Source organism: Solenopsis invicta, chromosome 4 (assembly GCF_016802725.1).
Source record: "Solenopsis invicta isolate M01_SB chromosome 4, UNIL_Sinv_3.0, whole genome shotgun sequence".
In the NCBI taxonomy this organism is placed as follows: Eukaryota; Metazoa; Arthropoda; class Insecta; order Hymenoptera; family Formicidae; genus Solenopsis; species Solenopsis invicta.
In genome coordinates, this window is record NC_052667.1 from 7,506,044 (window position 1) to 7,528,673 (window position 22,630).

Sequence of the window (22,630 nt, forward strand, 5' to 3'; positions counted from 1 at the left end):
GCGGTGCGAACTTCATGCCTGCAAAATTGTATTCTTTTCAATGTTTTATAATTATTATAAATCAATTGGTACAGGATGTGTGATAGAGTTTATTCAATAAAAAGATTAGTCCCATCCTGGGCTATCTACAAGAAGGATCGCCTATAAAGTTTTTAACGTAAATAAAAGATTCCCACTTTCCGTTATCATATCGTATCCTTCATCTTCTCATACGATCAACGTTGAAATCGCACATGCACACTCACACTTTTTAATTACAACAGTTAATCGCTTGAAAAAATATATTTTAATCCTTAACCAGCACAATGGGTTCTTAAGCGAATAATTCTATAAGCGACTTATATCTAGTTACAATAGCGGCGACATTTTGCAGACGCATTAGGTATGTATGCCATTATCGAAAATGCTGTTTAGCTAAGCTGATTATTAAAACTGATCTCTCGTCGATGTTTCTTATTCACCATTTGCCTCTATTTTTTTTTCTATTTCAAAAATACATTATTATATTTTCCAATGAGTTTTTGAATCTTCATATTCGTCGTATTGGAGGATCGTGAAAAAATCTAATCGATTAAATATATAAGTGAGATTCAAATTTTAATTTCTTGTTCCTTCTCTTTCTATTCGTTCCAAGTATAGTATGCATTTAAATCAAGTCATACAATTTAAACTACAAAATCACATTTTATCTCTTATTAGCCAGGCTCTCTTATGCGAAACCTGAATTTTATAGATTTAGCAGAAACTCAGTGCGTGAGATTCAAAGGTTAATTAATTTACTGTCATCTCGGCATAGATACATGATTTCACCATACTGATTAAGGATTAACGATCAGATTAACGAGGTTTCTATTCTTGTTGTTTATTACAACGGAACGTGCAATACGATATGTTCATAAACTGAGAATATATTGGATTGTATATAGAGTATAGATCGTATGTGTGTGCGCGCACACACACATACACACAATATATTATATACCCACATATATACACACACATATCGCATATACATTTGTGTGTATACATATACATACGTTCGTATATATGTCTGCCATTCTATCAAGAGCTTTAAAGCTCTCGGTAGAACCCCCTAAAGTTAGGTTCGATAAAATCACAGGTTTAGAATTTATAATGTGTCGCGAATTGACAGGCTTTAACTCTATATTTTCATTGTGTGTGTTCGCGAAGTAATTACACTGAAGAGATTACCCTCTTTCTCTCACCCTCAGTCGTAAGCGTGTGATTGCGGACGGCGAGGATTCTCCTTTCCCTTTCTCCCTTTCTCTCCTCTCTCTCTCTCTTTCTTTTTTTCCCTGACCCAATGAATACAGAGAGATATTTACATGCAAATATACATCGAATTGGAGAAGTGTAATTTACGCGTGCTTTCGATCCGCGTCGTCATTTCGAGGACGTCGAGGAAAGAAAAAGCTCGTTGGGGAGCACCGTTGGATGATCGTAATGACCGTCACGCTCCACCATATTTGATAAGGTTTTTAGGCATTTAGGCGTCGACGATGGAGGGTGCGCACGTACGTACACAAAAATCCGCGGATCCGAGAGGCGGGATGATTTATTTGAGGCGTGACTCTATTAGGAAAATAGCTTCGTAGAGAATATTCTATTAAAAATAACGTTTACCCTTCCTGATTCTCCCTATATTACCCTTACGATAGAACATCGGTATCTCGAATATTTTTACATTTCTGATCTGACGACAGCCGCTACTACGTCGCTAGGGGGATGATTTACGTGCTAGTACTTGTTCGGTAACGGCGACGTTTGCGTCGCTAAAATGCTTGCCTACGACGGCCAAGCACTCTTCACAGTTATTCACACTTACTGGCCCTTCGATTGAGACAGTAAATGGTTGGGATTAAATCCAGGTAAGCGCACACGGAGCTCTCCACTCTCATCCGCACCCTCGATCGATCGAGCGCACGATCGCGCGATATATACCACTGATCAAAACTTGGATCAATATGATCAGAATGCTAATCTACATACAAATATACATGTATGTGTATATATGCGTATATATACACATACATACATACATATAGAGGATACAATAGACGGATACATAGATCTCTTCTTTGCAAAATTGCTTAATTCGGGTTTTTCTAAAGAGCTACCCTTTCCGTAAGAGAATATGGACTCTTCGTTAATTATTTGGTCTCTTTATTTAAAGCTATAATTATCAATGTCTGGAGGTAATTGAATCCTTCGGTTCCTTCGCACGCACGCGCGCGCGTGTATACGCGCATGTGTACATAAGGTATGAAGCCCATGTCTTTCTTATGTTAAATTTTCAGGTTCGTCAGAGATGACAGTGAAATGTAAAAAAATAATGAAACACCGAATATTAACATTCTTTAGATATTCAAATGAACCTTCTTTTTATTTAAATGACAAATACAGATTCATTGTATCAATATGAGAAATTGAATTGATTAATAAATTAAAATAAAAACAATTTAATACAAGTATATTTTCAAGTAAAGGATGTTATTTAATCTGCATGAAAATTAGATCTAAAGAATATCAATTATTTGCAAATTTTTATATTTTAATATTTTTCTTAAATAGTCATTTACTAGCTGATGACCGTTCAACGATTAGTATCTCTATTAAACAATAAAACGATGGGAATTTGTAAATATGAATTGAAATGTGGCATAAAGCAAAATTTCCAAAAAACTTTTTGCACAGAGAAAAGTAAACTACTATTTAAGATATTTAAGTGTATGAACATTTTGATAATGCATCGTCGGTAACAAACTACATTTAAGATTATGAGAAAATGGATTCGAGCATGGGCTTCTTTGTTACATATCGTTTTTTTAAAATAATACTCAGGTGAAATTGAAATCATTGCGTCGACAACTCTTCGTCGATTAGCGTACAGTACGCGAAGTATTTGTAAGTACACATAATTACGTATGCGTATATATGTATATTTGAATATATAAATCTTAGGTGGTCGTCCAAGCCGCTGGTTCTAAGTCTTCATTCGTATTACTCGACACACTCTATGCTTTTCCTTCTTTCATCCGAGAGATTAGACGATGCGGACGCCCAGTCACTCGCAGATAATTTTCTTGTAGCTCTTATTCTTGTTATGCAGCGCAGAAAAATGTTTCGTAAATTTTTCTTCGTTTTTAACACACACTTTGGGTTATTTGTGTCCTACCCATGTTTTTTTTTTCTTTAAAATATCTTGTCGGCTAAATTAGTTATAAGATTTATGTACAGTTTTTCTGGAATACATAACACAAATACTTGCTAAAGATGTTAAAACATATGTAAGAGTGTTGGGCAATTAATCGATTAATTTATTTGTTAACTAAAATAATCGACTAAAAATTTTAAAAATATATAATCATGGTTAATATAATTAATTAATAAAATTAAGTGATTTTTTGTATAATTAAAGGATTAAATTTTCGTTTGCCTAAAGTAATAGAAAAATTAATGACAAGCACAATTATGATTGATTTAATTAATTATTAAAATAAATCAAACACTGTTGTTTAACAAATGATATTCGATCGTCAATCGTTAATCTTTTATTATATTTAAAAAATAATAATTTGAACTAGACCATTTAAGTGTAATTACACAAATAATCAATAAAGCGTCAAGTAAAATCGAGGCTGGATCTTTGTTAACATTTTACATGTATAATATAAATACATTTTCAGTTTCTGTGAAGCTGCGCGCCGAACACAGTCAGACTTGAAATTGTAAACTGAAACTAGATACAATATTACAAATTAAATTAATTATCTGTCATTTTCAATTACTCAATTAAATTAACCACAAATATATACAATTTATTGTAATCGATTCTTTTTGTTGCTTAAAAATTTAATTAATTAATACCTACGATTTATTTCAAGGCAATGAAAAAATTTTAATCACTATAATTAAGAAATACATTTTAATCGTAATTATTAATAAATAAATTGAATAGATTTTGCCTAACACTGCGTATGAGTTACTTAATAATTTTTATTTTTAAAAGTGACTCGTAAAAGATTATTTGTAAAAAGTATGATGGAAATTAATTGCAGACACAAACGACCCACGGTGTGCAGTAAAGGTCCGGAAAACACAGGTGTGTTCTAAGTACGGAAAGAATTACAGCTTAAAAAAAAAAAAATTTAGATTTGCTGCTAATGAGAGCTTCATTCTGTTAATCTTTTAAGTGGAACGGCAAATTTGCTCATTCGTACACACGAGCGACGATGTAAAATTGATCCTCTGATACACACTATTCCATGTTCACCTTACTCAAAAGTCCCGCAATGTAATTTAGAACGATATTAAAATTCATATATTACTCGCGCTGTACTCGTCCAATGTGCGAGCGAGATCAAGGTAGAGGCAAAAATGAACGAAATTACACATGCATCATGTATAAGATCTTTAAATTCTGAGGCGTATTCCCCCCCCCCCCCCCCCTCAAGGATAAAATGTGTCGTTCATGAATGTGTTTAAATATCGTGTTTTATAATTATTATTTTACGATAGTTGGTCGTGGATATTTACACGAGTGTGTTACGATAGAATGGAACGTACAAAGCGCGTTTGGTCGCAGCGGCGCAGCCCGCGGATGGCGGATCGACAGACGAGATAACGAAGATGCACGACAGTCGCGGTGATTTTCGCGGGAGAATTGAGAATTTTTTTTTTTTTATCGATCTTCCTCACGCAGTTACCGTAATGTAGAAATGCGCTCTTGTCGCTCGCTTGTCCGTACATCGTTTAGACCATCGTTAATGCGTGCGGCATAAAGCGCGTTCGCGCGAAAATTCTGAAACGGGCAACCCGGAATTATCGATTCGGAGCATGCTGCAGCTACTTTGGAGTTCTATAGTAATGTATAAAGATACACAATACCTGATATTTAATATCAGATGTGATATTAGCTACTTTAGTGACGTCTTTGGTATGGCAAAATTGAAGAATGGGATATAGTTCGTCATAACATTTCGATGTGTCTCTCTCTCGCAAAACTTTCACGTGCTGTAGTAACTTTGAGGAGTATAAGATAAATAGATAATCGAACACTAATGCTAGGCTTTCAGTTCTGGAAAAGTCGTACAGTAGGGCAACGACTAATAAGCCAGATTACATATTTGTGACATTTAACCTTCCAATTTTCAGACATACGTAGGTCCCTAATTTCTCAGACGTAAGATCTCAAGTGGAGCGAGTGGCTAACTCTATAAAGTTAATACAAATTTATTTAATACGACTCTAATTAGAATCTATTTTTCTCGGATTTACATTACACATTAATTTAAATATAATAACCTGTTTTCATTTTTTTTTCACGTAAATCCCTTTTATAGACGAAAACATTAATCGCGAGAATTTTAGATAATAATTATAAAAAAATAAAGTGCTGATTGCAAAGAATAAAATTTTTACTTAGCACTTTATTTTTTGTAATTATTACCTAACATTTTCGTAATTAATTTTTTCATTTATTTTAAAAAATTTATAATAGATGTTAGTCAATAAGTGTGACGTGTATTATATTGATAAATAAACATTGAATACCAATTATGATGTCACTATCGAAGTGATACTTAAATGCATTTCATTAGAAAAATATAATGGAACAATATTTATTTTTGTTCTAAATTCTATAAAATCATGATACAAATCTGTAAAATAATGAAACAAATTTATAAAAATGTTTATTTATCGTGTTCAAAAATACTTGAATAGTTTATAAGATTTAGAAATAAAGTAAAAAAAAGTTTTGGAAATCGACAATCGGATATGAGAACTAGTACGCGTTGATACAAGATTAATCGCATAGATAGAAGAATAAATAAAACAATGAAAATAGACGATGGATTCAATTCGAACTATTTACAAATTTAAAACGTCATTTATACACACACACACACACACACACACACACACACACACACACACACACACACACACACACATATATATATATATATATATGTATATTGACATAGAATCTTTAAAACCATAATTATAATAACAAAACAAATATTATAGCTCCTGAACTATTTATTTATTTATGGGGCTCGTCTCATTTGGAGAGCGAATGATTAGAAAGCACGATTTAATCGCAATGTATCTAAAATAAAAGTAGAAAAGTATTCTCGTTCTATCAAAGAGCTTTTACTGACAATGAGATTAAAGAAAATACTGAAGCTTACATTAGTATTTTTATCGTCACGAATACTTGCATGTATTAAGACTTAATATCGATGTAATATCGGTGAATGAGATAATCATGTAAGATATGTATGCGTATAAAGAACCGAACATATGTGACGTTATCCTAATCTTATTCGTTTGACTTCGTCATTTGAAACCAGAAATAAAAGTCCTCCGGTCGATCGTTAAGTTAGGGACTGGCAAATGTTCTTCGATTTGTGTAATGTAGTGCGCAATAATTGTATCCTATAAAAATCGTCGTTCATGAGCAAAAGTGAGTACGTGCGATCTGATTTGATTGGTCCCCTAAACTTCACAGTTTGTAAATTACCCGCGATTTAACGATATCAAGAATTTAAAGTATTGAAAAGATTAACCGTATCTTTTTAAAAATAATGATATATAGAAATCTGATGACTTCCGATCGCTATTCTTATTTACCCTGTAATTACAGTGCTATGATGTCTGAGAAGCTAATCTCATTAAATACAGCTAAAAAAATCGATTGTCCCAACAAAAAAAATGTCATATTAAAATGTGATATTAAAATGATATCTCTTCTTTGACTAACGAATAAAATAGTGAACGCCTAGCGATATTTTAAGTCCCGACGTTCGATCTTTTAGACGATAATATAATTTTGAATTGGAAAATTACTGCTAAACTAATTTATACTATTTTAGCATTTTCATTTCATTTAATTTGCTTCGAGTAATAAAAGAAATTTCACGAATTCAGCATGTTAGTCGCGTCGATGAGATGAAGCGTTTGATTTACAATCACGATTTTGTAATCGTGGCCCCTTTCTCCTACGACGATTGGTCCAGAGACGCGGAGTTGAGAAAGATCGGTACGGGCAACGCAGGCAACGTGTGCTTCGCGTAGCGAATTGCGATAATGGAAAGAAGCCGCGCGACTCTGCTCTTCTCTAAATTGACCTGATAAGGCCCTCCATCTTGCAGAATGCTCCGGATAATTGCCGACAATTGCGGGGTCATTCTCGCGCGGTCTTTCTGTCGCACGCATTATTACACAATCTTGTATTGTTCCCAAGTTGCGATGAACCCTGATAATCGATTATGTAAGCCGAAAGGAGGAAGATTTCCTCGATACTCTCTCTCTCTCTTTCTCTCTTCGTAGAGACGGAGTCCCGCAGCTCACTCGCGATTAAGTTCTTTGCCAAAGGATATAGCGTCGCTTCTTCCGCTCAAGTGAAAGGGTTTCGCAGTCGCGTAGATACCTGGAAGTAGCGATTTCTTCCAAACCCTCGCTTAACTCATAAATGTATGATATGATCGGTATATATAGTCGACTTAATTACACGTGAAGATGGATTAACATATCTTCTTAGCGTAAAAGTGTGTGAGACTGTCAAACGTTCTACTACTAACATCGCTATAAGTTTTGTTTTCCCTTATTTATTTCTTCCTCCGTCTCTCGTCATCATGGTGTCACAGACGTTGATACACGCATATATATAATAAGCTTCATGCGACATATGCGACGAGCTTCGCCTAAAAAGGAATTCGCTCGATGGATCAAGAGAGTGCTATTATGAAGTTCCCTACGCATTTGCAAAAATTAATCTAACGACTCTCGTTCGACTCGCGAAGGATCAGAATACGATTCAAGCTTTCAGGCATCTGTGCGTCGAGAACTTTCGCACGCGCAAGTCTTAAATCGTCGTTTGGAAGAGACATGTGGGTAATGCGAAAATAAATCGATTTCTACGAGCGGCAAGCGCACACCCGCCCGGCATATGCGTCGGGATGTGCTTCGGATCAACCGCGCTTCTCTTCTTCAACGGCCGAAGAAGAGCGCTTGCGCGGTTGACCCAAGAGATCCCGTGCGTTACGCTATACGATGATGTGATACGTATTGCAAGTGGTCGAGGCGTATAATTTCGAATACTCGCAACTGCACGTTTATCTTTACTACTGCGGGAGATAAGGCAAGCAAGTGCGCCTTCAGGTTCATTCTAAGATTACCGTTCAAACACTCCGCGTGAACAGGAGGCGCGAATCGCTTGACGCTTAACCACTCAACTTGAATAAACATTTCCGAGACGTCAAGCTTATCCACGGGCTAAAAATGTGCGTGTATCACAGACGTTTTGGCCCAGGCTCTAAGCTTCGATAACGCGGAAATGCTTAATACACGGTAAAAAAGCTTTTTGTATATAATTATATATAATTATACATAATTATATAAAATATATAAAATATTTTATATATTTTATATATAATTATAAATAATTATGTATAATTATATACAAAAAATTTTTACCGCGTAGTTACAAACAAACATGTTTGCCCCTCGCGCGGATATGTTTGGAATACAAATTTGTGTTCGCCGATTGTTAAATGATTAAAAACAACATCCGGACTTATTGCCTGGTCCCCTCGTGGATAAACAAAAAAAATTAAAAACACGAAGATGTCATGTATATATGTATTCGAGTGATGTAATTAAAGATTTTAATTATGTAACAATTTCGTTAATTGTAGATTTCTCCTTGTGAGTTAACGGTAATATCTTTTACATGATATGATTTCATATAAAGTATTTGAAGAATGCGATAAGATAATATGAAAATAGCTCGTAAGATTCTACTATCACTGACAAGGTTCTTCGTAAAACATCTATTTCATGCTCACTAGTTAAATCACGAGATTTATAGCCAATTTTATATTCGCTTCAGATTGGTATATGATATTTTATGTAACTGCGTAAGATGGAAGTATTTTATGACATGACTTTATGACATCAGATTCTCGAGAGAAATCTAGTCGAAAAATTAAAGAGGAAAATCGCCAATATCGATAGGTTTTCTAACAACTAAACAGTGCACTTTTTTTAGAAATAGAAACATGATTTGCTTACATAATTAAAGAAAAACCTTACGATTTATATATCTTGGTCTTTTTACACAAAATCTGCTAAACCGAATTCTTCAAAAATGAGAATAAAATTTGTACAATTTTCTTTTGCAAAATTTAAACGATAATGATTGTATTATTGATAATATTACATCATTTTACAAGTTCATAACTAAAACTGTTTTATTTATAGTTTTCTCTTTCCTATTATTTTTTTAACAATGCAGTTTTAAACATCAAATCATATATTACGTCTTGCATAAGATAATTGTATCAATCGACAAAAATATTTTACATCGAAAAGAAAGTCTTCTAAAGAAATTCATATACATTAACTTGTAGGTATTGTAAAAGAAAAAGGAAAGGGAAGCGTTTTGCATTATTGCATATCATATCGATTTTGGCGTTTATTTCTGTTGATCTTGCGTTTATTTCTGTTGAAACTCAATTAATGCAAAATTTGAAACGATATTACATAAAATATATTATCTATCAGGAGACACTTTCCACGCGGTTGTATTTATATTTCCAGTTTTATTATTAACGTTTGCTTAAGAAATATAATCAAACAACAAAATGATAAGTCGATATCGACGACCTTCCTCTACCAACGATGCTGAAAATAAACGTGATAAAGCGATATTCTTGAGAGCAAACGTCTGTTTTTAATCCGTACTGTTTTAAATCTGAACTGTGGCTTCAACATTAAATCGAGATTTCTGTGTATTTAATTTCGAATTATATTAGAGAAGTTACAGAAGGTATACTACAGAAGTTGGAAAAACTTAAACTTTGATGTATCGTACATTGATGAGCGACAAAAGAAAAATACCGTTCTTCATGCCACTGTCACGCCTGGAGTTTGAAAAAATCGTGGAAGAGAAATCGTACGCGCGAAGTGGAAGGAAACTTAACTTTCCGTCTGTAATCTAGGTCTTTTCTGTTATATTACAGTGTAAGTTGAAAACTCGGACTGTCTTTCCAGATTTGTCGAAAAAATCTGGAACATGAAAAATAAAACTTAGCCGGATAAAAAAGACCCAGATCGTAGACAGAGGGAGTAAATATGATTGCAGACAGAGAGATATTATCATTACGCAATTACTCATGCGTAATTGAGAACGTAATTGAACGAATCTATACGAATGCGAGCTCATTCGTCATCCTTAAGAGGAAAACCTGGTTTATAGGGTCGCAAAAAACGATTTTTCAAAAGTTGATTTAATCGATAATAACACTATCTGAGAATATCTTCATGAGTCGAGCGTAGTACTTGTGTGATCCAAAAAATGCATTTTTCTCGAATTTTTCGAGTTTGTGTGCACGATCGAGAAAAATCTAATCATCTAATTGAATTGTTTCTGGTCTTGTTTTGTAGATAATTAGTGTTTATTTTATATGTACTAAAAGGTTTTTGAGAAACTGTAAATTATACTAATTTTTTGCAAGAAAAAGTAAAAAATTTTTTGTAACAATCACACATTTTTTTTATAAAAGATAATAACATAAAAATAAAATACAAAATTGGTTTTTTTTTGTTTCAAACAACAAAATTACGATCATTAGAATGTACACAATGGAACAATTACAATGGCAATATGCTTACAAGCATGCTTTTATTTTGTAAACAAAAAATTAATGTGATTTTATTAAAAAATTTGTTTATACATTTTAAAGTTGTGGTAAAACGTCCTTAAAATTTCGAAATGGATTGGTTTTATTTTAGCTGAAAAAAAAAGTTGCTAAAAGTCATGCATCTCTCGGCTTACTAAGCCAGGTTTCCCCCTTAAGTCGCACGCCATGTTAACCGTGAGACGATGTACCATCGTAAGTAAAGACGTGCAGTGAATTTGACTTTAATTATCGAGAATTTAATACGACAGCCCCGACCGAATTTTTTTCCGGTCGTGAATTAAGCAGTATCAGTCTACAATATCGAGAGATAACGAAATTATCCACCAGGCCACGTACGTCTTAGAAGTAATACGATGTAGAGAGGGTGGTCAGGTTCGATCCGGACTTTGCCTCTCTCTCTCGGCACGTTATAAAAAGACACAGATTTAATCACGCACATACACACACCGATTGTTATTTAATGTATCTATGTGTAACATCATCGATCCTTTATTTTACGGGAGCTTCTAAAAAATATATATTGACGAGCAGAGTCAACTATGTTGAAAGATAGTATTAGTATTTCGCGTTTGTACCGTTTCCCAACGTGCTGAGAAATAAAGCATCGTCCGGAGCAAACGCGAGTTCGGTTACTCCTCGTAGCCGCGCGGTTCCTATAATACAAGTAGCAAATATATTCATGAGCTCTGAACTCTTCTAAGATAAGTACGCGTAAGAGTATATCGCTTACAATACGAAGTGGGATAAGAGCGCGCGCGATCGAGAGACCCGCACGCTCTCCCGTCTTGCTCCGACTTACTTGGACCGATCGCGATCGCCTGGGAGGTCGCGACGCGCGGCAGAACGGCGCCGTCGGCCCCCGCGGAGGGTCGACACGACACGCCGCGCCGCGCCGATTGCGGGAGGGAAAAATGTCCGGGTCCCGTCTCGGGAGGGTCCCCGAGACTAAGGGATGAAGACTAAGGGCAAGACCGTGCCACGCGCGAGAGGGATCAGCCGGGCGGATCACACGAGGAGCTCCTTGAGGAAGTCCTCGGCAAGCAAGTCCTACAAGTAGTCGTCGACGCGCTCACTCTCGTCCGGCGGGCTCGGTTCGCTCACGCTCAGGATCGGCAGGCCGAAGTGCTGGACCTCGATGCTGGAATCCGTGGTCGCCCTCCTCGCGTACTCGCAGCTCTTCGTGTGCCGCTCGCCGTCCGTGCGTCGGTGATAGTGGTGATGCCGTAGCGGACGAGGGGCCTCGGACTCGTACGATCGCCGATAACACCTGCGGGATTTCCGATTTATCAGCCTTAATCTCGAGATCCAATTTCGGCGTACAATTAGATTAGTCCCCTTTGATTTTCGACACTCTTTTCTCTCGGTACTCCAATTACGTTCACTAATTAGATTCTTTAACTTATTGTTAGGTGATATAATAAAGCGTGGAATGTTAAAACATTTCTTTTTTCAAATGTAATTTGTTCATAATTCAAATTTTATACAACGTCTGCAAAGCCACGATTAGAAACGTGCAAAAGAAACAGTTCTGAAATTACGAAGTTCTCATTAGAGCAATCGTATGAGATATAATAAAGGAATTTTAGTTACATAGTTATAATTTTTATTATTAGTTTTTGCAATTAAATGTTTCTGTAGCAATGAAGCTATTCTAATTTTATTGTTTTCCATGAAAATTTGGGTTCATTATTATTTTCATATTTCTGTGTGTTCCGGAAATTTATCTTTACATCTGTCAATTATTTCTAAGTATATTTCTTAAAAAAAAAATTTTAATTAATGAAATCATTTCTTTAACTTGGTTTGTTCAAGTTGAAGTAAAAATATCTTTGCAGAAAATAAAAATTTATTTGATTTCAAGACATGACGCTATTAACCTTTTTAAAAATAAATTAAACAAATTTGTTTAATTTAAATAAATAATTATTTAATTTAAAGAAAGTAGTAAGAGAAATTTAAGAAATGATTTAGTTGTTCTAGTTTTTAAGCAATACCTTTTTCATTTAAAAATTTGCTTTGCACAAACAAATTATTTCTTTAATTCAAACAAAAGAAACAATCAAAAAATTTCTTTCAATCAAAGAAATTTTTCTTTAACCGTATAGCAGTGCGCAATATTTTTTTGGCTCAAAGAAACCTTTCTCTGTATGTATAATCGATTTTTATTTCAAAACCATTTTAAGTAACGTCTTAAGACTCTCTGATATGACTTTCTATGATTCGTTTATAATATATCTTAAATACAAAAATCCACTGAATATCGGCTAGAGAAACCTTTAGAGATATCTAACTAAAGTTCGATACACGATCAACGATGTTATTTTTTAACGGTCAGGGGAGATGCTTGTGAGACAAAACAACGTCACCTACAACAATATTTATAACCGATAGCTTCAGGAAAGCACTTCAGGTTATAAATACCCAGCGTTTGTTGGGTATTCATAAGAGGATGCATTTTACAGATACGTCAATTATCTCCCTTGAAAAAAAGAACTGATAAAATATCAGTTACTGATATAGTAATCAATTTATTGAAACATTTCATCTTTTTTTTTTTAAGAGCTTATACTTGTCAATTGTCGCTAAAAGACCCCGCGATCAGTTGTACCGTTAATACATTTCAGTTGTGAATCTTTATCGAGGACTTAACGAAGGAGAGCCAAAGTTCGACGACTTGCTCGTTTAATCCTGGAGTGTTCCTCTGAGTGAATTTTCATCCAAGTGCTAATTTGAACTCAATAAAGTTTTTGTTATTTATTCTTTGATAATTTGATTAAAGTAATATTTAATAAAATTTTTCCTTACATTAAAATAATTTTGAAGTAGACAGATATTCGACCGATAATGTGACAACACAAATTAAACAAGAACGGTCGTAGTTACAATAAATCTTAGTACTTATATTTATTCGCGTGATTTTTTTATACTTCTTCAAATTCAATGAACTGCGCACCGAATTATTTTTCGGTTATAGCACAGCTCTAAATTAAACATGAATTAGTAATATCACGTTTTTATTAAATTGAAATTAATTTAATAATACTTGATGCTAACTAGCATCTAAATATTAACCCTCCCCCTTCTCAATTTAATAAAAACGCGATATTATTAATTCATGTTCAATTTAGAGCTGTGCTATGACCAAAAAGTAATTCGGCGCGCAGTTTATTGAATTTGAAAAAGTATGAAAAAATCACACGAATAAATATAAGCACCAAAATCTAGTTACAATCGTTGAAGGCGTTCTTGTTTAAAATAATTTTAGTTTGGTTGTTCTAACACCTTGCAATCTAATAGTTTAATAAAGTAAAATAAAGTATTTAAAAAAACCTGAAAAGATGTCGACAAAAATCTTAATTTTGTGAATGAATTTTTCATTCAGATTAGTGATGTAAGAAAAATATGAATAGCACTCTAGAGTTAAAGTCGGATAAAATCAAGGATCTTTACCGCTCGTCCATGGAAGCAGGTTGTCGCACGGGGCATCTGACGTACTCGTGGCCTCCGCCGGTGCGCCATCCCCCTAAACGTCTGGTGACCAACGACGAAGATGCCACCGGGGAGTCCCTGAAACACAACGCGATCTTGATGACGCATGAAGATTTCGATATTCTCGCGTTTCGTATTTAGTATTTAGCATTTACATGTTGTATGCGATATTTACACTTGCGTAACTCGCAGAACAATTTAATGTGTAAGTTCGGCAAATGCATCGACGAGCAAAGCTACGAACTACTGCTAGGAAATCAAATCGACGAAAGTTGGCCAACAAAAATGAAGCCGATAAATGTAATTTATCCTGTTCGCGTTTATTCGTTCACGTTTCAAATTGAAAAAAAAAACAAAAGACCTTCAATTTTCAATATTGAATCATCACGGTTTCATATGGTGATTAAGAAAAGATTGATGTAATTATTAAAAATAAAAAGTCTATCATTTATAAATCGCTCAAATTGTATCTCATCAATATTTTATATTTTCCTATAAGCAACATTTAGTGACAAAAAATTAAATAAATGAGAAATCGGTTAAGCAGACGAAAATTTAGCCCAGATAAAAATCTTAAATTAAAACCTCAAAAAGTATACAATTAAAAACTAGATGAGATCGACTAACGGTTACAGCAAATCTTAGTACTCAATAATGTATTTTGTACGTAATTTTTATATACATTTACTAGTTACTCTTTTTTAAAACTGCGCGCGGTTACTCTTTCGGTCTTGAAACGCAGTTCTTAAGTTGAACCAGAATAGTAATATCACAATATTAAATTGATAATCAATTTATTGTAATATTAATGCTAACGAGCATCTATATGATTCTCGCTCCCCGTAAATACTCCCCGTAAAGATGCGTTTCTTTGACATCATCGATTTTACTAGAAATATTACCTCAAACTAAGCTTGTATGAAATATGGAGATTGTCCAAATTCAAATCCTGACGAAGATAATTTTCGCATCAAATTAATTCTTTTATACAAAATCAATTTATGCAGCTGATAATGTAATCATGCAATTTTATTAAATTTTTATGTTTTTATGAAGAAAAGAGTTTACTGTAAAGATGATTTTATTTCGACGTCTTAACTTTCTGATTATTATTATTCAGCAGGGTTGGTAAAAATCCTGTTTCAAACAGATAACACAGCATAATGTGTTTAAAATGCGTTTTTTATCAATTCTGTTTAGTAATTTATTAAATATTTAATGTTTATCAATAAATTAATAATAAATTAAGTATTAGTTAATTAATCCTGTAATCTTTTTAATTATTTTAATTCATAAATTCGATAAGTACGATTCAGACGATCAATGGCCTAAATCATACCTTTTGCTGCTAAAAGCTTTATAATAAATTTGTTATTGGTATTGCAGCAATAGATATGTGCAACGCCAAGCCATAATTTTTTATGTTTATTTGTAAATCAGTATCAAATATAATAAATGTAATAAAATATAATAAAACCACAGGAAAAAATGTTTCATATATAATTATATACATATATATAGTATTCAATAATATATACATATAATATATATTGTACATTATAAAAAATTGTATAAAATTATATATAATTATGTATAAAAAATTCTTTCTCGGGAAATAACTGTATACACATCTAGCAATTTTCCCTACATCTGTTTAGTAGATTAAGAAAAAAATCAATTTATAATGCAATCATTTGTCAATTATAAAAAGTAAAAATCTGTTATCAACGTACATACATATGTAATATTATCGATTCAGTAGTGCGGTATTATAGTTCTCATCGATCCCAATCTATAAGCGAAACATCTATAAGCGAAACATCTATATGCGTTGCACGTCCATCCTTCCGTGATTATCGCTTGAATTCAAAGAGAATTTTAATATCAAAAAGCGTTATATCCATCCTTTTAATTATAGCTCGGCTCGGCGTAAGCTATGTGTGAATAAAAAGAATGTCACGTCGTAGGTGCTTTGTCGGAAATCAAGATGCAGAGCGCCGATTGCGCGCCGGGCGAAATTTACTCAGGCAACGTTCTCGCTCGTAATAGCCGCACCGGCGGACGATAGCAATCGCGGAATAGAGTTCTGAATGTCAAGGGAGATAAAGCCGGCGAAGAAAAACGTGCGCGCGGCTCGCGTAACTACGGACAAAATCAAGCTAGGGGCTAGGCGATGGAAGTTTGCGTACATATCGCATGGCATGCACGCGCCGCGCTTTCATAATTCATATAACTCCCGTGTAGCGACTGCGTATAGCGCGAGATATACGTGTGCATGTAACGTTGACATGGAAATGAATGCGATGCTAGAAAAGGAAAGCAGGACGCTCGCCTCGCCGCGCCGCGCGATCGTAGAATGAAGCGTATCTAAGCGGCGTGCGTGCGTGCGTGCCTGCGTGCGTGTGCGCGCGAGCAGGCTCGTGCTCGCTCGCGCTCGCTCGCTCGCGCTCGCTCGCTCGCGCGATCGTAGAATTTAAACGACCTATAAATACATATATACCCGGGCGAACGTTCTCCCCGCATGCGAGATTATGTCGCTAAATCGCTCAAACGACGTTCCAAGAAAAGACGTTCTAACTTGGGCAGTGCAACATGTTGTTGAAAGGAAACGAAAAGTTGTCACGAGAACGATCGCGGGCGGATACCGCGCGAGGCAACGGTGTAAGTACCCCTGCGATGTATGTACGCGAGATCCCAATATAAATATTTCGATAAGAACGGAAAATGTGCCTCTGTAGGCTTTGTTACACTTTTAAGCTTATAAAGTGTACACTTAAAAAAACAAAAAAGAAACGAGGAAAGAATATTGAATTTCGTAAATTCCGTAACATAAAACTAATTTTTAATTAAAGTAAATATTAGATTTACGTATTCATGAAAAATTTAAAAATTTCATTGCGCTTTATCGATAAATTGGTTGTGAAATTAATAATAGAGTGATGTAATATAAACAGCACGAAATGTGCGCGTAAAACAATTTCCACGGATCGAAAGATTTATGATCGCGAATTCAATTTTGCATAACGAGATTGCGATCCACTGATTATTGCTTCCTTTACAATCTTAGAGTCGAGATGATCGTATCGACGAGCTATTATAATGCGGGAAATGAAACGTGCAGATATAAGCGAGTGACTATAAATAGTGGAATTCGTTAATGGTCTTATACCTAACGTGCATAGCAGCTGATATCGCATCCTGAAATTATGATCGATTTATGATGGAGCGAGCAAGATGAGACGCCGCGATAACGAAACAAATATTGTAGTAACTATATTAACCCCTCGCTATTGCCTAATGCAACTTTCAGGCCGTACGTATCGATCTTATTATTGCTCCGTTTCATTATTCCTCTTTATGCCATTATAATTCTATACACGAACAGTATAAAATTTTAATTTCTGTTTTGCGTCTTCAGAAAAGTATGGATTTATTGTCTATTTATAGTCTGTATATGTGTAAAGGAAAATGCTGTCAATATCAATAACTTTGTTTCTAGATTATATTTCTTAAACAAGAAGCAAACGTAGAACTTTAGTACACAATTTTAGTAACATAAATGCACATAAGGAAGTGTCTTTTATCAGATGATACAGTTTTATATTGCTTCGAATTTTGAGGTTTCGATAATTAAATTTTTCGTAGGATAATAAAAAATGAGCGTCTGACAAAATAAACATAACAAATAGTAATGATACATTTTCAAATTTAAAAGAGAGGAAAAAAATGAAACAGTTTTAGGATGTTATAAACATGTAAAATAATTTAGATAATATTATCTAATATTATCAGTAATATTGCTTAAACTATAAAAAAATCGTGTCAAATTTGTTCTTTCAAAGAATTCGTTCTTAGGTATTATATAGAAAAAAACTTATAAATTGTATGAATAATTTATGAGTTTTTTTTATTAATTATCTAAGCAGGTCATGCTTTTATTAATATTAATAAAGTGCAATATTTAGTTTGCGAGAAAGTAAGAGATGTTTTACGAGATGTTTTATAGGCGAAACTTTTTCCTCTATACATTTCGTACTCGAAACTTTTTTGAATGTTCAGCAAACGAGGTAACAGAAGACGTAATTTGAATTTTTGATAATTACGTTAATTAAATTCAAATTAAATTAATCACATTGAACTTTTAGGCTACTAAAACTATGTAAAAATAGCGACGCTAGTTTCAAAAACATTTCTGATTTGATTTCAATCTTCAATATTCAAAGACTTCATACATTATGATCAACCCCTTATGACCGACGTATTCCAGGACGTTTGGCTCTAATTACAAATTTCTATATAAATTCCAATAATTATTTACTGATCTGTGCCATTTTTAAAATATATACAATTAATAATTGTTTTAAAATATAAATTTTACATTATTATTTTTTATATGAAAAGCTTTTGTTTATATAAAAAGCTTCCAATGTACTCAAGATCAGAGAATGCAACTTGATAAATATTTGTTTTATATTTTATACACTTGAGTATCTAAGTATAAATTGTTTCTGTGGAAACTTTATTTAATAATTCGATATTGTACCGGAAATGAAATGTCACAGTTTGCATTATATTTAATTCGTATTCCAATACGTTTCCTTCTTATAAATGCTATTTTAATAAATTTTAAATAAATAAGTAAATTAAATTTTTTATATTACAATTAAGCGTAATGGTGATCAATGTTGAAGTAAGAACGCGCAATCTATTTTACCGTATCTCTTGCTTGAGAAAATCCAGCGTTAAATAGGAAATGGTGTAAATATAGTTTTGAAAAACTCGTAAAGTCTTCTGTTACAAAAAGAGATGTAATAAAGTCAGAATGGCGTTACAATTTAAAATGAAAATGGTTATTCATGTCGGTTTTGTATAACACTTTTATAAACCCGTAAAATTATTAATTTCAGATCAAAGTACAGAAAGAGATGACTTTTCAATAATTCCATCATTTTTTGTTGATACAATGGTAAAATCGATATGCTATCAATTCATGAATATAATATTTCGAAACCAGAAACACACGCAATCTCTCTCTTTCTCTCTTAATACACAGTTGGATCTCTTTTCACATGGTGGATGCGTATCGTGCAAAAAGTCATGTAAAAATAGACATTTATTTGTAACAAAGAACTATATAAAACTTGCGTTAAAGTAGTGTAAAAACTATACGAAAAGCAATTTAAAATATAGAAATGCATTCGCGGAAAACGTTATATTTAATAAATACGAAAAAGCTAATGTCGAGGAAAATGAAAAAAAAGATAATGGTTCTTTTTTTAAACGAGAGAGAGATATTTTATTCATCGTGCGAAAAAAGACATGTAAATGCTAATAAAGCGCGTTAAGGAAAACTGTGTAACTGCGAACCGTGTAAAAAAAATACTGTGTAAAAAGAGACCCAAGTGCAAGTATTTTATCAGATAAAAATGAGCACGTACGGTTCTTACCCTTTGATTACTAATCTCTTTGTTTTTTTTTACAAGCGACACCTCTTAAATGCGTTTCAGTTAAATGTAAACGAGATTTGATCAGATATTAACAAACCTAATCCGATAGTTAAAAGAAAAACAAACACGGTGTACAAACCACTTGACTCTATTCTCGGGTAATTCCATTACTTCCCTTGGCAAAGAGAAGAGTTAAGCATCCCACGCACGTCATCCATTCTTTTCCGAGTTCGAAGTTAAAGATCGTCGACGATATCCATGCTGATGCTAATCGGCTTGATGGCAGCGACGGTGAAAATGCACGCGGCGGAGCGGTCTGCGTAAAGCGAGAAGGTCGAACAGCGGCGAACAGGAAAGGTCGCAAAGTAGCGGAGTCATTTACATGCGAGGAGCAGCGGGTCAAGCGGGCATCGCCTACTGAAATTGTGATCGATAGCCGGACGACCGCGCCGACCGCGCGGGGCTCGTGCATCGTTGCGGATCGAATAGCCCGTCGCGTTTCCCGCAACGATGTATCGCCGCGTTTAAATTCCTCGGGCCGTCATTATCGCTCGCGAGCGAGGGCTGTGGCGCGAGCTACGCTCAGGTCGATGCGTTTACTCTGTGTAAGTCACACTGGGCGATCTGCATTTCTAACGACCGTATAGATCGCTCCGCGTGGCATCGGCGGCGAAGCCGTCGGCCATAGAACGAATTAAAGCGCATAGGTGCGATAGTATCGATATCAGCTCGTTCCGCACCGAGACCGCAGTGGGACAAGAATTTTGGAATTTTTAATTCGCAAAGAACCATTCGCGAGAACGAGATCCGAGGTTTTTCGTCTAGGAATTGCGGAAATAGATTCTATAGAAAAACTCTTGAGAAACAGAGAAGAAAGAGTGAGTGTTGTAGTCTCTTCTTGACAATAAACGACCTCGATATAATTTCTTGCGAACGAGATTGTAATCGAAACCCAAATGAGATTACACGATACCGTTTTCTTTTCCACAATCTCCACGTTGCCGCATATTGTAGTTGCGCTTTGAAAAGTTAAAATGGCAACCGATATATCTTAAGCCTCAGAAGTTTTATCTCGCTTTTCGTTGAATGGGGTATTTACGTGACGGAAGTTAGAAAAAAAAAAAAATATATGAGAGGGCAATTTACACGCAACCACTCTATTATGTGTCTTTGTATTATATTAGTACGATTTCAGTTTTTCTATTGTTAATATTAGTTAATATTAGTAACCACAGTGAGTTGAATCGATTTATCGATGTAGTACCTGGCGCAATCACGTATTACATAGCTTACGTAAATTGATTATTGTAGGAAGTGTAAAAAGCTTAGCGGTTATTTCATAATACACAAATATAGAGAGATAGCGCAAAGGATGGAGAACCGCGAAATAGAAGTGCTTAGCTCTCGCATTCTTTGGACAGTTGGATGTCTTATCTGTTCGGGATATACAGCACTTTTGGCGCACGCGATTACGCAGTGTCATTAAATTTTTATAAATAATAATTAATAAAATAAATATGTCGTAACATCGAGTCTGGAATCAATTAAAGAACGTAATAATAATTATGATAATCATGTAATTATGATTTATGGTATAATTATTCTTTTTCTTATTCTCTGAAAACAATTTTATAAACACATTTTGTAAGTTATTATCGTTTTATGTCTTATTTATAAGTTATTTACGCGTCGTAAATAATCCTATAAAAGAATGGCCATATATCCCACCCCCGTGGGATATGTCACAAGAATGCAATGGTTTCTTAAAGTTCCCTTTTCAAACATAAGAAAATAAATATTTCGTATTTCTAATTCTTTTTCATAATATGAAGTCTTTATTGATATAGCAACGTTCATTTAAACATAGTAAATAATATTTGATAAATTAAGTTTTCGACAGTTGTGCGTCATATACACTGGAGTTACCCACTCCTCTATTTGAGAATATTTTTTATGATGTATCTGATCCTTGTCAGATAATGTGAATGATTTTTTATTCACGTTTTTATTATACAGGGTAATTATTAATGACTGTTCCCAATTTTTACCATAGGAGCACGCATTTGTAATTTCTAATATAATAATATGTTAGAAATACGTATCCGTCGGTGAATCATGCTCCTATGGTAAAACGTGGAAACAGTCATTAATAATCATCCTGTATATTAATGATAATACACAATATAATCGCTACTAAAAAGGATCGATTTTAGTTGGATTTTATATGTATGTCGTAGGCAAATAGCAATTTTAGGAAAATAGTATCTGACTAGGCAAATAGCATTTGCCTGGTCAAATAGCTTAGAATTAAAACACAAAATGCCTGCTTTAAAAACACAAAAATTATGTAATTTATTCTAACCTAACCTAACTTGGCAAATGCTATTTGCCTAGTCACATACTATTTTTCTAAAATTGCTATTTGCCTGCGACATATACACTTACATAGAAAGAACGGTTCCGTCAAAGTGTTTAAAAATGTATAACAGCTAAATACAGATTTAAATGCAATTATTTTGAATCATCGAAAAAATTATGAAAAACATTTTCGAGTACTAATGGACAATATTGCAAAAAATGTTAATATTTTCGCAACTAATTTAAGCGTCCTATATAATTTTAATTATTTAACAAAATTATTTTCACATTTCTATCCAGCTATATTTTTAGATATTTTATATTAGCAAAACTGTTCTGCGCATCGTTATTAATACTAATATCCCTCCGGGTAAGTGCAAAAATTTGTGTAAACAACAGAAAATTTCTCATATTTGACCTGGAATTGTATGCGTGCAGACGTATCGTGTTCAATTTGATTTACATGTTGGAGAATGCAAGCGTTAAACTATGTTCATGTAAAACGAACGCGAATTGTATTCTTGGTGAAGAAACGTAGTATTTAATGTGATTGCCAATATCGCTGATGCGAATATCGCAGAAATATGCGGAAATGTGCGTTAAAAA

At 34.0% G+C, this 22,630-nt stretch overlaps 1 protein-coding gene across 11 annotated transcripts in view; it reads right to left on the reverse strand.

The window, feature by feature from the left end:
- Nucleotides 1-69: 69 nt before the first annotated feature.
- Nucleotides 70-22,630, reverse strand: part of LOC105203432 — a 186,246-nt gene continuing 163,685 nt past the window's right edge. For all 11 annotated transcript variants that reach the window (XM_039448097.1, XM_039448094.1, XM_039448100.1 and 8 more), the window contains 2 exons: nucleotides 14,181-14,297; nucleotides 70-11,997 (listed from right to left, as the gene is read on the reverse strand). In XM_039448097.1, the coding sequence (XP_039304031.1) occupies nucleotides 11,778-11,997; nucleotides 14,181-14,297 (337 nt within the window). In that variant the 3' untranslated portion in view covers nucleotides 70-11,777. The remainder of the gene's footprint in view (nucleotides 11,998-14,180; nucleotides 14,298-22,630) is intronic.